Source organism: Mixophyes fleayi, chromosome 2 (assembly GCF_038048845.1).
Source record: "Mixophyes fleayi isolate aMixFle1 chromosome 2, aMixFle1.hap1, whole genome shotgun sequence".
In the NCBI taxonomy this organism is placed as follows: Eukaryota; Metazoa; Chordata; class Amphibia; order Anura; family Limnodynastidae; genus Mixophyes; species Mixophyes fleayi.
The window spans coordinates 264,318,102-264,336,255 of record NC_134403.1 but is presented as its reverse complement, the minus strand read 5'-3'; the positions used below and the strand labels follow the sequence as shown (position 1 = coordinate 264,336,255).

Sequence of the window (18,154 nt, the reverse complement as noted above, 5' to 3'; positions counted from 1 at the left end):
GCTGCGATGCACTGTGTATTCTCACACCTTTGTATCATAGCCAGCGTTAACTTTTTCAGCAGTTTGTGCTACAGTAGCTCTATGTGGGATTGGACCAGATGGGCTAGCCTACGCCCATCAATGAGTCATGGGTACCTGTTTCCAGTTCACGGGTTAGCCTTTCTTGGACCACTTTTGTTAAGTACTAATTACTGCATACCAGAAACACCCCACAAGACCTACCGTTTTGGAGATGCTCTGACCTAGTCATCTAGTCAACAACATTTGGTCCTTGTCAGGGTCGCTCAGACCCTTATGCTTGCCCATTTTTCCTGCTTCAAAACATCAACTTCCAAACCTGACTGTTCACTTGCTCCCTAATATATCCCACCCCTTGACAGGTGCCATTGTATCAAGGTAATCCATGTTATTCCCTTCACTTGTTAGTGGTTTTAATGTTGTGGCTGATTGGTGTATTGTTATGTAAACAGTTATTCAGCTATTTACAATATACACATGGTGTGGGGTAGGCATAACTCCATCTTTAATATCTATCATAAAGCTCATTTTTGTCCAGGAGAGGTCTTTTTTTCTTTTCTTTTTGTACTGTTGTGGCTGAGAAATACCTTTTTGCAGGAGGTTCTGTAAATCCCAGTAGCACGTTTATAGCTTTGTATCTTTTCAAAATACAGAGCTGGCGGGGAAGTACAACCTGCAGTTACATTACACGTGTGCAATGATTGTGGCAATAAACTACAATTCACACAATCCATTGCAAAAAATGCATCCAATAGAAGCACTAAACAGCATTTGTCTCTCTCCTGTGACAGCATCGCCAAGCTGCCTGGTTGCATGAGCTAGTATTGGAATCTTGTATAGCTTGCTCAGAGCTGCAGACTAGGTAATACAAAATGAAGGGGGCATCCCTAAGCTGCATAGCCTTTTCTGTTAACCAAACTAAACAAACATTACTGCATAGGTGACCAGGTACTGATAATGTAAGCTAAAGCTCACAGGTATCATGTTGTATTGCCAGATATAAATATTTGGGACTAATATATTTAATGGCATCCTTTTGTTTGAAAGTGGAAATTATTATTATTTAAGGGATCCCCTCAATCTAAGTGATATGAATCTGTTAAATTTTGGCAGGCATATGTGGGACCATAGCTGAACGCTCTGGATGTCCAGTGCTAAGGCCAAAATAATAGATACGTTGAGGCATTATTAGTACTATCTTTCAATGGCCACATGCACTCATTCGCATACATCGAGGACCCTTAAGCAGTACAATAAACAGCCACTGAGATCTAAACCTAATTACAGATAGAATTGCAGCTTGTACGGAAGCCTATTAGAGAGTTGGCATTATGGGAGCCTATTAGAGGATTGACATAAATGTTGATATTGTTGATGACCAGAAACTAAGCCGGTAAGCACCGAGAAGGTGGGGTTTCAGCAACTGCTGAAGGCTACATACACAACCTACATTATTGCCCCAGCTCAGTTTGGATATTTTCACAGAGCAGTGACTGCACAGTACACAGATGTAACCATGAAGATTTGTTCATCTCTATGCTTTTGCAGTGTCGTGCTTCACTGTTTCTGCTTTCACCATATAGCTCAGTGGAACTCCACGGTTAGATCGGTCCACAGTGCGGTGAATGCAGATGAACTGAAGCCTTGGTGCCTGTGTACATGTACCTGAATGTTGAGGAGAGGAAGAATATTTCAATGTGGAGATGCTATTCTAGAGAAGTCCTATACGTTTGAGAAATGTTTGGGAAAGTTTTTGTGCAATAGGTCCTTGGACAAGCATAGTGCGCATTTGGTAGAAAACTTAGACATGTGGCTACCTAAAACTGGATTGTCTTAGGTTAAACACATAGCATTTAGCATTTCGTCCTGATATACGGTTTTAGAGGCGATTTGGTAAGCTTGGCGTGCCTTCTATCCTTTCATAATAGACTGAAGAAGCAGCAGTCTGTGGAGGGCAATGACATAGTAAGATGTTTCGGTATTTTATTTGAGAGATGCACATATTTTATAGCTGTTAAGCAGATATTTCAGTTCACGTAGGTGGCTACTTGTAAATGAGCAACTTTTAGGCAGGCTCTCAGGATTGAGAGGTTGTAGTCCATTATCCTGAGACAGCAAGCATTGAGTACGGATGATAGTGGAATTGCTGGCATTGTTTTACGTACGTTAAGGATAATCAATTGAGTGCGATGTGCCGCCAAACATCACAGGGTGCAAGCAGAAATCTGTGATGTTACATCGCTGTCGAGTGCCCCCACGATCTTTCCAGAGCCACTGCGGACAATTGAATCCCTCCTTTAGAATCTTCTACAGGGAGGAATTGAATTGTCCGCGGAGTGCCTCCGGTACGGTCGCGGGGGGCATCTACGGGGCGATGTAATATTGCATATTTCTTTTTGCACCCAGAGAAGTATCCAGGATAATCCGCAATGTTGGGGTACCATAGCACTTGGAAATGAGCACAGCCACGATGTTCAGCCCATCATACACAATTGATTACCCCGCCCTTAGATTGAGCGAGGAGGGACATCCAAATCCACTATGAGCCAGTGAGATGGTGTATATACATTGAAGTCTGACTAGTGTAGAGGTGGTAATAGAAGCCGTAGAAAAGTAACCCCCCCCCCCCTTCTATATATCTGCAATTCTATACATCTACATTGTACATACAAAGTGAATGTCTGCTTTTCATATTACCTGAAACATGCTTTGTATCTGTGATGTTTGACTTCCAAACCTAATTATGTTAACAAATGCCATATAAGTCCTAGGTTCTTAAAGAGATCATGAAGATATTGTCTATAGTAACCAAACAGACTATAGCTGTCATTTTGTAGAATGTACTATATAAATAACTAGAATCTGATTGGTTGCTATAGGCAACATTTCCACTGTTTCAAACCCGCAGTTTAGTAATTATACCCCCAGGAGTCACTGAAAAACGATAGTTTACCACATCATGTGGGCCATTTAAAAGATAGCGCTGACACACATATGCTTGTTACAGACTTTGTAAGTTTCTGGTCTGAGCACCTTCTTTAAAAAAATAATGGTGCTGTGATATGTTGATAATAAAAGCAACCATACTTTCTATAGAGAGCAAAGAGCAGATCTATCATGTGTATGGATGCGAGTCTGGAGGTCAGGCCATTAATGTATGCTTAGATTTGTTGCTCCCTGTGCACAGCCTTCCCAGTCAGCATTTGCAATCAATATACAGTTACAAGGGCATTTACATTTCTAACGGAGTGTGAAATGTTGTACACTTACAGAAAGTAGACATATCTATGTATCAGTATATTTTATGTGTTTTCTCCTCTGCCATCTGCCTGTAAGACCGGTCTAAGTGTAACTTTGGATATAGATGTACAGTTAATGTGCCTACTATTTTATAAGGTATTGCATTTACATTTGGATGACCAGCAATCATCCAGAGCATGTAATGCTTCTTTAAATAAAGCAGAGTTGCCAGTAAGCAGTTTGAATTACACATCTAGCAGCTGTCTGACATTTCACTGTAGGTTCATTCTGACCAGTAGCAGTCATGCCGGCCCATGCAGGCGATCCATCTCAGTTCTCCAAAGATCAATTGAAAAGCGTGTTAATTTCACATAATGTGCCGTTGCCTCAGGGTGATCACAGGAAAGCAGTCTATTTGCAGCTCTACCTTAAGCACATTCTCCCCAAAGACAAAGAAGCTGCTGACTTTTCAAGCGATGATGAGGATATGTTGTCAGAGAATGATGTAAGTGCTGTGTGAGTTTTGGGATGTGTGGGGGGTCTGTAGCATGTAGAGTCCTTGTAAAAGACATCATTCTGAGATAAGTGACAATATTTCCAGAAGCAGATGAAAGCTGGTCTTTTTGTAGTTGCAATGCGAAATTCTGCAGCTTTCCATGTAAATGACTTCTGTTAGCAGTATTGTAAACTAGTCTATTAGGACAGAACAAAAAACATTGGTGAAACAAGCAGACGACTAGCATATTGGTGAAAATCAAGCATGAATGTCAGATGCACACTTTTCTTTTGACTGCTACTGAACATCAATGTGTGCAGAGAATGGCAATCACAATACGAATCAATGATCTCTTTCCTGCTGCCAGCCAGTCAGTTGTGACTGTCAGATGCCAGGGGTGTCATGACAGCCTTTAGGTTAGAGTAGGGGGACGTGGAGTGGACTAAAATAAAATGATAGTTGGCGTTGTAAGAAAGCTTACAATGCCAAATCTAAAAATGTTTGAATTTTGTAGTTACAAGAGAAGAAATAAAAATCGAAGTTATGCCGAACTCATTTAATTTTAGTAATTTTTTATAATTTGAGTAAATTAGTAAAGTATATAATACCCTTACAGCGCTACATATACCACTGCTGCAAATCAGATAATTAAAACTTTACACCAAAGTATAAATCACATATAGAAAAAGTATTGTAGGTAAATTACTTTTTTGCGCTGAGGTTTCCCATACAAAATAGGTAGAGTAAATCTAATGAATATATAAAACGGAAAAAAATACTTATATTGGTTGATGGTATAATGTTCAAATTCTTTCAAGAGATCATAGGGAATTGTCTGATGATGAATATACCATGCGGAAGAGAAAGAATATACAATAGTGTAATACTGTATGTTACAACACTATAAAATGTTAAATATCACTTTTATATGATAACTTTTAAATTCTCCAATCCCGATATTTAGGACTAGAAGAACTAGTTCTATAATCAGTGTTACACCATATGTCGGAATAGTCCTGGTAGATATGTAGTGTGGGATGCCCCACAATTCAATCTACTTACACCGTAGATTCTTTAAAATTGGCACTTCAAAATATAGACCTCCGCTCCTCACTTCTTCTCCAAAACCTCTCGATAGATGTAAGAAAAAGAGAGGTATACTTTTTAGGTAGTAGCTAAAAACATTTATTAAATAAAAACATAGATGTTCCTACCGCGGAGTATAAAATAATCAGCATATTGAGTGTGCGCTTTCCCAGCGGGTAGTCCGTGCACGGAGAGATGTTAACGAAGAATCAGCAATGTCCAGATGGAGTAGGTAAGCCTGTTAGACAATCACCGAAACATCCGTATACACGAGTCCCGTCTCGGCCGGCAGACACACAGAGAGAACACGGTAGCAGTCACCGTGTTCTCTCTGTGTGTCTGCCGGCCGAGACGGGACTCGTGTATACGGATGTTTCGGTGATTGTCTAACAGGCTTACCTACTCCATCTGGACATTGCTGATTCTTCGTTAACATCTCTCCGTGCACGGACTACCCGCTGGGAAAGCGCACACTCAATATGCTGATTATTTTATACTCCGCGGTAGGAACATCTATGTTTTTATTTAATAAATGTTTTTAGCTACTACCTAAAAAGTATACCTCTCTTTTTCTTACATCTATCGAGAGGTTTTGGAGAAGAAGTGAGGAGCGGAGGTCTATATTTTGAAGTGCCAATTTTAAAGAATCTACGGTGTAAGTAGATTGAATTGTGGGGCATCCCACACTACATATCTACCAGGACTATTCCGACATATGGTGTAACACTGATTATAGAACTAGTTCTTCTAGTCCTAAATATCGGGATTGGAGAATTTAAAAGTTATCATATAAAAGTGATATTTAACATTTTATAGTGTTGTAACATACAGTATTACACTATTGTATATTCTTTCTCTTCCGCATGGTATATTCATCATCAGACAATTCCCTATGATCTCTTGAAAGAATTTGAACATTATACCATCAACCAATATAAGTATTTTTTTCCGTTTTATATATTCATTAGATTTACTCTACCTATTTTGTATGGGAAACCTCAGCGCAAAAAAGTAATTTACCTACAATACTTTTTCTATATAATTTGAGTGTAAGGAATAAAAGAAAAACAAATGTGTGGATCTCTAAGTTTTTTGGAGGAGCTATAAATCCAGTTAAAAAAAGTCTCAAAAATATGGAACTAAATGTATGGATAAGATCCATAGCACAAACAGTCATTAATTATGTCCATAATTTTCAATAATAACTTTCTCAGACTATTTTTATGACCACTAGTGCCTTGCATCAGGAAGTGTGTAGAAATGTATTAGCCACTTTAAAGTAAAGAATAGTCCAAGTTGTGGTCACTAATATATCTAAAACGGAAGTATTATTAAAAACTTGTTCCAAAAGACAAAACCACAATCTTCCTCACTGTAACCTGGCAAAGGCTGAGTATGATGATGAGTTTCTGGACACTTGATCTCCTGAAGGTGCAGGTCTATGGTGGATCCCACCTTTAGAGTCTCACAGATGTCAGCACAACTATCTTTCAGAGATATCCCAGCATGATTTGCCTGAATAATCCTGACCTGGCTTACTCGGGGCATTGGGCTCATTTAGAGCAACACTAGTCTCGTGCTCATGTTGCTTTCCAAATTGTAAAGATTTCCTTGGTTTATAAAAGTTTTAGCTGGTCAACAGTATGTACTAGGCGCATCTTCAGGAGATTGGGTATGGAGGAATCCTTGTCGCACGTTGTTCCTTGTTACATGGTTCCTCTGAGCGATACTGCTGTCTACTCTTGGATACATTATTTAATTAGTGCTTCGACAGTGTTCTCCCCAGAAAATTTTGCCAGCAAAGTTCCATTAAGAAGCAGCTGGGTGGCATTAGGAAGCAGCCGGGTCGGGGCAGTTGTAATATTTTGCAATAATAATGAAAAATGTTTGAGGATATTGCCCACACCTGCCAGGACTGGTCAGACTGGTGATCAGTGGTATAACACACACTGCTGGCTGCAGGGCTCATATGGTGGCTGTTCTAATAAGAGAAACAATGGTTTATTCTATTATAATAGGACTCTGTTGAGCTCCAAGAGCTGGGTTGCAAGTAAAAACAGCTGGGTGGAGCACCCGGGAGATAGGTGCTGGGGAGAACACTGTTCAGTTTAAGATATATTATGTAAGTGCTGTTTTAACAGTGGCTGTTGATTTCTGCACACTGACATCGCCAGACACTGCACTTGTCATAAGAGCGCTCTACTTTGTATGCAGAGGCGGAACTAGCGAGCTGTTGGCCCTGGAGGAGGAAGCCGTGGCCCCTGACCCACTGCATCTGCCATGCAGCGAGCCTGATTATCTCCATGGGCCCCGGTGCATTGCTTCTGCTGCACCAATGGTAGTTCAGTCACTGGCTGTATGTATTCAAAATTATTTATTTAAGTAAGTTTATGCTGTTGATCCTTTCCATATATTTGGTTACGTGTGTGAAAGTAACAGCCGCTAGATAGGATGAACAAGTACCTTATCCTTGGCTCCATTGTTAATTGGGGAAATTTTAATATAAATTAACCAGTTTCATATGTTTTGTGGAATCTTTGAATTCTGTTTGATCAGGGCAATGCATGTAAGTCTCTATTGTGAAAACTAAATACTGTTGCTAACCTTTGCATATTGAGGTGCTATGGACTATACACCTCAGACTGTTTTTCACCTGATTATGTCGTTCATCTTTGCAGTATTAGCTTTTGTTTTAACTCAAAGGATGATCTAAAATTCAGCTTCAGTCCTTTTGACAAATATTAATACAAATGTCAGAATTTCCTGTAAGAGAAATGAGCTTTTCGATGGACTCATTAAACCTGGTGTTTCACTTGGGAGCAATTTCTTGGGCTGACAGGCAGGGCAGCAGGTCAGGGAGTGCAGGGCTGTTGCCAGGCAACAGAACCCTTTGTGGAAGATGTTGACATATTTGTCAAACTACAGGAAGACAGGTGTCACGATCCTCTAAATGTTCTCTGCAAATTACCTGTTTACCATTTAGTTGGTGAACCCATTTCAACACATAGTAGGGTTTATTACTTTAAATAAAACCTGAACTATAGAAGATTAGCATTTTGTTTGCTTTGTTTAACAAAACAGCAGAGGATCAGTTGACACTTGGCATTAAATACTTTGTTCTTTAGTTATGTGTGTTAATTGGGTTCTTTAGTAGTCTCTTCATTTTGTGCAAAATAAAGCTGCAGCACCTTTCAGGATGCATAGCTCAACATTGTTTCTATTGGCATATTCTAGTTGATTATCTATTCTAGCCATTAATGACAGTATTCTGTTCAAATGTGTATTTTTTTGTTGTTGTTTTTTTTTACCTCTGCTGACCGTTATCGAACACTGTCCATTGCATCTTTGTGGCGACTGCTTATTTCTCCCTAGAAAGAATTTAGAAATAAATAACCTGTTTTTAAAATGATTTCTTACAGCTCCTCTGAGGATAAGGTGCTAATTGTTAGACAAAGTTAAGGAGTGTAAACAGGATGGAGAATTCTAATGCCCTGAGGGAGGAGAGTCTGAAACACACATGAAAGTCCTCTGCAATTGTATGGTTGTTAATTTAATTGAAAATGCGGTGTTAGACAAGACTACCATATACTATCTCAGAAGCATTGGCTTCAAAGTTTTAAACTGAAGAAGTTTTAAACTAATTTCTCTATAGCCAGTCGGAATACTCAGCAAATTTTTCAATCTTTGCTGTGTGAAAAGGGGGCAAGGTCAGAGATTTGCACATAATCACGGGATTGCTCAGCAGACCGCACCCTCACAAGCTGTTCCATACACTCTGGCCTCTTAACCCCTAAATCTGACGTTTTTGGTCTTGTGAATAATGCATTTTTCCTCTTCCCATTAAATCTCTGATGTACAGGTGCTTATTGCATCTGAGATTGACCCAGCAATGCTTACACTACTTCCACTTAAGATGCCTGTGTACATCAAAAGCAAAAAAAAATATTCAGTTTAAAATTTGGGATGTAGCCGGGCCATTAATCTACTTGTTGGATAAGGCAGAACAGGAAGGAGAAAATACATCCAAGTTTTTTTTCACTATATATGCGTCCAAAATGTCATATTAAGAGCTTCTTCAACAGTTATATTTATAATAGACCAATTCTTTAATTATGGGTCTGCGGTTCATAGAGAATGTTGTCTTCAATCAATGGGCATGGCAGACCTAGCACGTAGGGCTAACAAACACCCTTATTTTGAAACCTCAAATAACCCATCAAAGAGTTGAAAGGCCGGTACAAAACTAGGAAGTCATCCTCTGATTTAAAAAAGCAAGCACCTTATTTATAAAAATAAAAACATTTTACTTCCGAGGATCATTCATTTAAAGCTTGCGGGATGACACGTACAACATCCCAGCCAGAACAGTGAGCTGTTCTTCCCTACCAAGTTCCAGTCTACAGGACCTCAAAGCTTCTGATGAGCTAATAGTTCTGGAAAATGTGTCTTGCTGATTAAATCTCATTTAGACCTCAAATTGTGGAAGTCTATAACCACATATGGTCCTCAAGGGCATGTAGAATTTAAGCATTGTCATTTACTTGGTCCCATCTGATACTCGTACGCTTTCCCTCCCCATTGGATAAATCCAGAAGTCCTTCAGTATATTCAGAGGGAGGAAGTTCATGCCCTGATTCCACTCGCAGTGCAATTCTTCCAGAGAACTCGAGAGATGCCTCAACAGCATCCTCGGTAAATGTGAATGGTCTCTCCAATAACTTATTCTTTGATCCTTCCTAGAATGAATAAATGAGTGACCGCATTAACTTTTCTATTAGACCATGTTTGAAAAGAATACATATTTAAGTCATTGTGTAATTTATGGCATTTTTAAATTCTGAACAGTTTAATTCAGGTCTGTTATCCCTTTAACAATGCTCTTCATTTTCCTTGAGAACAGAAGGGATTCCGCTGGTACAAAACTGTGTGAGGGGTTATTATAGTTTGAAAATTTGTTGAGTAATACGGGGGATCTTTTAGGACTAAGGATAGTTTTAGAGCCTGAACTAGGTTTATGGTTAGGCTTGGATTAGCACTAGACCTATAGTTGAGGGTGAAAACATGATCTAGGTTCAGATTAAGGATTTGGGTAAATGTTGAGGCAATTTAAATTTCAGTATTTAAACAAGGATAAACTGTTTGTTTTTTTTCCTTAATCTTACATTTCACTCGAAAGAGGAGATTCTCCTGTTTGCAACAAACCATCGCTTGTTGCCTAGAACACTGGGGGGTGAAAGAAGTGGCATAAAATCTCAGAACTATATTGTCATTTGTAAATCTATTTCCCCTACACACAATCAAAAAACATTTTCTACTTGAATAAGCAGGGATTAACTCGTTTTAAAGGTTCTCTTAATGCTGCTTTTAGTGGGGGTAGAAAGGATCTGTGCTATGGATAAAACAAGGGTGCAACAAATGCTGTGTATTTTACCTTTGATATGTGAAGGTACAGTCATCCATTAAGGTTCATACACAAGCAGTTAAAGCATAGACAATACTTTCCACTTTGTACTCTGCTTTAACAGAGCATTCATTAACATGTCCGTTTCCCTGCAGTGCTACAAACTTAAATGAGCTTCCCAAAAGAACACTAATGTATTTTACTGAGCGTTAATGCTTCTGAATGCTGCAGTCAACATACAAATTGACGCAGACACGTTCTTTTTATCCATTAGTGTTGATAGGGCTTGATAATAAATAAACACTTTTAAAATAAGGCCTTAGTCAGTATGAGATGAAGCAAATCAAATGTTATTAAAATGATGCATTATTTCTTAATACAGTACTTTGCAAAGTTTAAATATTTAGCTTTACTCTGTATATTTAAACATTTTATCTTTATGCTACTCCTTTAATAGAAAAAAAAGGTCTTTAACAACCATTCGTTTAGCTCCCATTATTGCAATTGATACATAATTCTGAATAACAGGTGCAGGCCTTTATACACTAGTTGAAATGGGACATGTTGGAATGTTTTATAATCATATACTGTATATTCTTAATCAAATAGTTATTTCCTTATAAGGCTATAACATTTTTAATTATAAAAAAATAAATAAATACTTAAATCAAGTAGTTAGGATTTTCTTCTAGGGTGGATGTATGAGCTGGGGCTTTAGTAAGCTAATTTTTTTTTATTTTTATCCCCCTTGTCTACATTTTCATTTTGGAGAAACACAGAGCCTAAAATATAGGTGCAGCAGAGAACAGCACTGCATGCTGCAATTGGGGCTAAAGTTCCCTCGGAATGTTTCTCTTGTATTATGATGTTATCTTGCACCTAGAAAATATGTATTTCCAAATCTAGTTTTCAGTATGTCTTGTGATCTGCACATGTCTTAATTTGAGCTTGTGTATTGTATACCTTACTCTTTCTTACCAGCAGATAATGAGGTAAAAACATTCCATCAATGATCATGCCCTATTCCCAGTGGTAGAAGTACCATCACTGCATGGGAGTAGCTGCTATAGGGCATTGCTGATAGTGACAATGCCAGGGCACCCTCCCCAGGCCTACATATGCGCAGAAGAAGCTGCTAACCTAACAGATTTGCTGCTGCTTGTTTCATGCATTAAGTATCATGCACTGCAGTGCATTGTTAAACATTACAAACAAAAAGTTACTGGTGTTTTGTTTTTTTTGTAAATAATCTGTATATTGCTGCAGATAGGTGCTGTCGCAGCTTTACTGTATAGTATCATAAAGGTTAACTTCAACTCCTCCCTTCATTAAATTAAATCTAATCAAGCATTGCTGTTGGTTGTGTTATGGCTGGGCCCAACTGATTCTCTTTTAACACAGCTCCTGTTTCCTTCTCAGCTTCTGCCTGTTGGAGACCACAAGGAAAACAGAAGAGACAAGATGGATGTTAGAAGCTTAAGCAACAGTGAGCTCAAGGAGCAGCTGCTGAAACGTGGGGTCAACCCGGGACCCGTCTTACGTATGCATATCCTATTTTACAGAGCTGGCATGAGCGAGGGAGTGTCAGAGCAGTGTATGGGAAGTCAGTCACTAAGCACCTATTACTCAGCATAAGTGCAACATCCCTCCCTATATAACAGCTAGCTAGGTTGTACGGATTGCTGCATGTATATCAGGTTTTCACAGGGCAAATTTAATTTCCTGAATTTCTAATCTCCCCTCAGCTTCATGACTGTTATTAGATCATGCAATCATTGATATGCTGAGCAGGTTTACAAGTAAATACATATTCATATAATATATATTTAAGAGGGCAAAAGCCAATCATTGATTTTTATCATTGAATATTGATTGCACTGTGGTTCACATGCTTCTATTTAGAACCATAATTTGTTTAGTCGTGCTTAAGACGTTATTGGTAACCGGTATTTAATTTTGGCTGATCATATTTTATGGGAAATGTGCTGAAACGCAGTGTTCACGTATTTTCGCACAGTCTAGACGTTTGCCGATTGACACTACAAGAAGCTGAAAAAGTAGCGTGACCAGAGATAGAACACATGAAAATGTATTCTTAATATTGTTTTCCCTTGGGTATTCCTGTTTATTGGTTATTTCCTGTGTTTGTTTAGCCAGTACAAGGATTTTTTATGAAAAGAAGTTGCAGCAACTACTGGAACAGGTGCAAATCCAGGAGAATGGAGCTGGGCACGAGGACCAGTACTCAGACAGTGAAGATGAAGGTTGGTGCTTTATTCTTTTTAAAGCTGCTTCCGCCCACAAAACATGCAGACAATAAGTACTGAGCAATTTCATGCCAGGTTTATGATTAAACAATCTCCTCCCTCCCAAAGTTATTTGAATTTAGAATGGTTAAACCAGTAACGATATTTTCTTAGAGTATTAACTATACACTGTCCTTAGCCCCTTAAAATCATCCCTCTTGCAGATTATCTGATGTGTAAATCTACCCCAAAGAGAATGTTTTCATAATTCTTTCACTTATTTTCCATTGTTCCTTAATAGTCATTAATCAGCAATGTTGGTCAGGTCATTGTAACTAATGCATTACTTTATGAATTGTTACTTTATGAATATAACTTTGTTTTGCATGCCTTCAGTAAGATAGATCACGTGTTTTAATAGTTTTAGTGGCAAGTGTATGTGAGTTTTGTCCTTCCTCTGCTGTAAGTTATTCTACATGTTTCTGAAGGTTATCAGCAAAAGAACCAAGTGGAAACGAGAAGCGAAGTGAATGAAGATAGAGGCGATGGAGCAGTTAATGGGATCAACTATAGCCAAGTAAACGTAAGCTGTCCCTATAGTAATACTTTTAAATGAACCAATATATCAATGAGTCTTTGTCACCATTTAAAGCAGCAATCCCACATAGAATGTATATTTTATTTTTCTTGGCTGTCTTTTTACAAATCGTTATATTCTTTTCAAAATCTCTCTAGAGTTTGCAAAAAAATATTGCTGCCAGCTACACTGGCACAGTCTCGACTCACAGCATGTCATGATTAGGGGGAGGATTTTACAGTCCACAGAGCAGATAGAGCTCAGATGTGACTGTGGTTGTCATGGTAATCCATGTCACTGGGCAGAATTATAAATACCAACATTCTTCTTAAAGCCTGCCACATTGATTTATGGATTGTTGGTTTGTTTGTTTTTTTTTTTTAAAAAAAAAAAAATCTCATGTAATAGCTGTTTAGTGTGTTGGAACTTTAGAACATGCAGATGTATTTTCATCTTCTATTGCATTTAACATTTTTCATTGCACAATTCTAGAAGCACATTTACTAGTCTAATAGAAGATGTGAAAACAAATCATTTGCATTGTTAATTTAATGAAAATGTATCTTTTAAAAAGCACATTCTCTGAGTAGGAAACCATACAACTGGATAAATCGCATAACATGTCCAGTTTCAATGTATGACCTTGTCAGCAGCTGAGAGGAGCAGGAATGCTACATGTACTAATATTTTGACTTGCAAATATATGATTGTGTTTAGCAGGACTAAAAACTGGCCTCACTGACAAATTTGTTTTAAACTGGATATAGAGTAGAATAGTGACGGCTGTTGCTCCAGATTGTATAATCGTTCAATATGGTGGTAGTAAAGCTGTAAATACACAGGGAAATTTTCAATTTTCCTGGGTTTCTGGATCTGCGACCATCTCTACACACACTAGTGTGTCTGCAGTGGATGGTTCTAGTTTATTGGCATTTAATTCAATATACTAGATACAGAAACTAATAAATAAATAATTTACTAATTCAATTGATTAACCAAACTTGGTACATCTGAAAATCGCTAGCTATAACAATAAGACCTACATGCTTTAAAATACACCCACCCTACATATTTCATTGGACAAGTGGGGTTGTGGAAGCCACCACTCTGCATGTATTTGTGCCCCTTGCCTAGGCTTGGCTCAACCTGTAACCTACCAAATGCATAGAAAAAAGGGATAGTCTGGTGTCATATGACTAATAAATTATTCATTTTGTTTTTCTCTTACATCCATCTGGGGGACACTCCTTAACCATGGGGTTGAGTCGGGGGGAGGAGTCTGGCACCCAAAAAGTTAACTTTTTTCAGCTGACAGCATATCACCCCCGCCAATTCCCCACATACCTCAGTTTGAATTGGGTGCCCTTGGAAGAAGGTCGCACCTGAAGAGCTCCAAAAGAGACAGTGAACAGGGTTCACTGGTAATAGGTTTTATCCTTTTCTTTTGCAAGTTTTTTTCTTTTGATAGCAGCGAGAGGCTCCGTGTACAACGGAGCTGACTCGTGGGAGAAGCGCTGGTCAGGGGGGCGGCCCCGCTGACAGAGCAGGAGAGTGAAACGCTTCTCACAGCGGGAAGCAGTCTGCAAGAGACTCTCCCCGCTGATGCAGGACGGGCGCTGCCATTAGGCAGAAAGCGCCTTTACGGCTGAGGTTCCCCGGAAGCCAGCTGGAGTATACCAAGTTCCTCCTCCCATGGGATGGCAGTGAATTCTTGAGGATGGCGCGCTAATGATAGCGCTAGCGGGGAACACATTCTAACAGGTTTTCCCCTAAGATAACAGAAAGGGCAAAACGCTGTTAAAGTAAATAACACAGAAGGAGAGCCAGTGGAAGGGGAATGTGTTTGAGAAACACCGCTTCCCCCCCCCCCCCCCCTGCTGAGTGAGCGAGTGGAAGATCCCTTTTGGCGCCAAGGTTCAAAAGGAGGACAGTTGCAGCAGTCATTTGAAGAGAAGTGCACTGTTGACACATATCTTCCCGCTGAGTATCACTTTTATTTCTTCTGTGTGTATGTGTGTGCATGTGTAAGACATGTATATTATAAGACAATGATGTGTTGAGAGAATTGTTGTTTATAAGAAAACTATAAAGTTCTCCAAGCCTGTCTTATTTAAATCAGAAATACTATATGTTAAATAACCTAATCTGTATTTTCTGATAATTTGGAGAAGTGTTTGTGAATTTTGAAACGTGATTCAGGTTTTTTTATCTTGTGATGGCAGATAAAAGCAAAACAACACGTACCAAACATAATGTCTGTTCAAAATGTAATGTTAAATTAACAAGTGAACGGCTGGATAGAGTCAGAAGGAAACTCTAGGCACCAGGGTATGGACGATCTGGTAAGAGCAGTTCGTCAGACCCTGGGGTTTGTTGAAGTAGAGGAGACGAAGTCCTTGGACCGCTCTCTCTTTAAAAAAGTTTCTAAGCAGGTGGTCAGGTTCCCTCCCTCAGCTGAGTTGAGGGATATTGTAGAAGCCTCTTGGAAATATCTAGATAAGAGGTTCTCTATGCCAAGGAAGTTTGGCGTATTGTATCCCCTTCAGGAGGAGGATATGACCCGTTGGGAACAGGTGGCGAAGGTGGATACACCTGTGGTGAAATTGGTTCGTCAGACTACACTACCTGTACCCGGGTCAGCGGCCTTATAGGACGCGACTGACAAAAAATTAGAATCCCTGCTGAAGTCGATCTTCTTGGCCGCTGGTACTAGCCTCAGGCCAGCATTGTCCTCTACCTGGGTAGCTAGGGCCATGGAAGTCTGGGCAGGGCAGTTAGAGTCTGCCTTGCAGGATTCAGATTTACTGCCTCTGGCCATGCAGCTAAGGGAGGCAGCAGGCTATGTATATGAAGCGGCCCATAATTCGGCCTCCATAGCTTCGTCTATTTCAGCTACAGCTGTAGTAGCTAGAAGGGCGTTATGGTTAAGGACTTGGAATGCGGATTCAGAGTCTAAAAGATCATTAGAATCCATCCCGTATACGGGTGGGATGCTATTTGGTCCAGAATTAGACTCTTGGATTTTACAGGCTTCAGGGGGCAAGAAGACGTCCTTGCCTGTAAATACTCCAAGACCTAGGGCTAGGCCTAGGTTTAGTTCTTTCAGACAGCCTCCTTATGGGGGCGGGTCTGGCAGAGGCCAGACTACCAATCCAGGGGCCGTGGAATCCAGGAGACAGTCCCGTAGGGGAAGGTCATATTTTGCCCCTGCGGCGCGGAGAGCTGCTTCCGCCAAGCTGCCGGATAGACCAGCAGCATGACTACCACCCGCCTCTGGTTACAGAGGGTGGGGTGGGAGGACGGCTGCTTGGGTTTGCCCAGCAGTAGACAAGGTCCTCGGTACACGAGTAGGTCCAGGATATTGTGATAGAATTCATGGGGCCAGCTCACCTCAAGTTTTAGCTACCTCGCTGGCTTCTGTCAAATCAGAAAGAGCTCAAGGCTGTCGATTTGCTTCGTTTAAACAAAGCTATACCTGCTTAGAATTTCCAGTAAGGGAAAAGGTTTTAGTCTCACCCATTCGGGGTGCTAAGGCCAGACGGGTCGTTCAGTCTATGACCGAACTTCTGGAGTCTGAAAAGGTCACAGAGAATCCCTTGTCTAAGAATGAGTTTCTTGAGACTAGTGAGGGACTTAGTACACAGCAGAATGTTGTCTCCACAGGACAAGATGAGGTCCTAGATGGAGTGGACAGGCAGGATCCTGTCAGACCAGAGGCTGTCAGTAGCCAGGTCTGTGAAGCTGCTGGGAAAGATGGTGACATCTTTCGCGACCTTACCCTGTGCAGGGTTCCACCCCAGAGGAGCATTCCAGTGTTCGAGGTACCAGTGGAGGAGGTAGGTCCTCAGCTGGTGGTTGCTGGACAAAAACCGAACAAAAGGCAGGAAGGTCCCAGAGTTCTGCGCAAGAACAAGGGATCCACTGGTAGTGGACGTCCTAGCAAGGCCTTGGGGCTGCAGGTAAAACCTACCCCACAGGGTCCCGTGGAGAGTCAGTCCGGAGGATCGTCCAGTCTTTCTGGTACTGCCAGTAGGGTTGTCAAGAGATCTGCTGACCCTGGGACAGTTCTTGCGTCAGAGGCTGAACCAGCTGAATTTAATGGCAGAGCCTTAGAATCCAGTCTGTGGAGAGCGAGAGGTTTCTCGGGGGGTGTAATAGGCACTCTCCTGAATGCCAGGAAGCCAGTTTCAGCCAGAATTTACCACCGTATCTGGCATATATATATATATATATATATATATATATATATATATATATATATATATATGAGTGGTGTAAGAAGAAGTCTTACAATTCTAAAACCTTTGGTCTGGCTAGATTTCTCGCCTTCTTACAGTGTGGTTTAGAGGCGGGGCTTAAACTTGGAACCTTAAAAGTTCAGGTATCTGCTTTGTAAGTGTATTTCCACAGACGGCTGGCGGAGCTTCCGGATGTTAAGACTTTTCTACAGGGAGTGCTTCACATCCAGCCGCCTTACGTACATCCTGCGGAGCCTTGGGATCTTAACCTGGTCCTTAGCATGTTGCAGGAGCCTCCCTTTGAACCTCTACTCTCAGCAGAGTGGCGGTTCTTGACATGGAAGACAGTCTTCCTGCTTGCTATCGCCTCGGCCAGAAGGGTCTCGGAGCTGGGAGCTTTATCCTGCAAAGAACCTTATCTGGTTTTTCATGAGGATAGAGCAGTTTTAAGGACTGTTCCGTCCTTTCTCCCTAAGGTGGTCTCAGGTTTTCATATTAATCAGGATATAGTTGTTCCAGTGTTCAGAGAGGAGCTTCAGACTCCTGGAACAAAGACAAATAAATATTTGGACGTAGTGAGGGCATTATGTATATATGTTAAGAGATCTGCAAAGATACGTAAGACAGATTCTCTATTTGTATTATTTGATTTTTCCAAGCAGGGATGGCCAGCATATAAGCAAACTATTGCCAGATGGCTTACCCTGACTATCAGGGAGGCTTATGTCCGTATTAATCTCCCTGTGCCGAAGCGTATTGTTGCCCATTCTACCCGGTCGGTTGGGGCATCTTGGGCGGCTCGTAATGGAGCCACTGCGGACCAGCTGTGCAGGGCAGCCACCTGGTCCTCGG

The 18,154-nt window shown here is 40.5% G+C and overlaps 1 protein-coding gene across 13 annotated transcripts in view; it reads left to right on the top strand.

Annotated features, from left to right (window-relative positions):
* Nucleotides 1-18,154, top strand: part of LEMD1 (LEM domain containing 1) — a 41,959-nt gene that overhangs the window by 4,599 nt on the left and 19,206 nt on the right. For 5 of the 13 annotated variants that reach the window (XM_075196126.1, XM_075196120.1, XM_075196125.1 and 2 more), the window contains exons 1-4: nucleotides 3,537-3,763; nucleotides 11,661-11,781; nucleotides 12,395-12,505; nucleotides 12,976-13,070. In XM_075196126.1, coding sequence (XP_075052227.1) covers nucleotides 3,563-3,763; nucleotides 11,661-11,781; nucleotides 12,395-12,505; nucleotides 12,976-13,070 — 528 coding nt within the window. In that variant the 5' untranslated portion in view covers nucleotides 3,537-3,562. Of the gene's footprint in view, nucleotides 1-792; nucleotides 881-1,387; nucleotides 1,412-3,535; nucleotides 3,764-11,660; nucleotides 11,782-12,394; nucleotides 12,506-12,975; nucleotides 13,071-18,154 lie in introns of those variants that run through there. The other 8 variants (XM_075196128.1, XM_075196123.1, XM_075196130.1 and 5 more) reach the window with 4 other exon arrangements.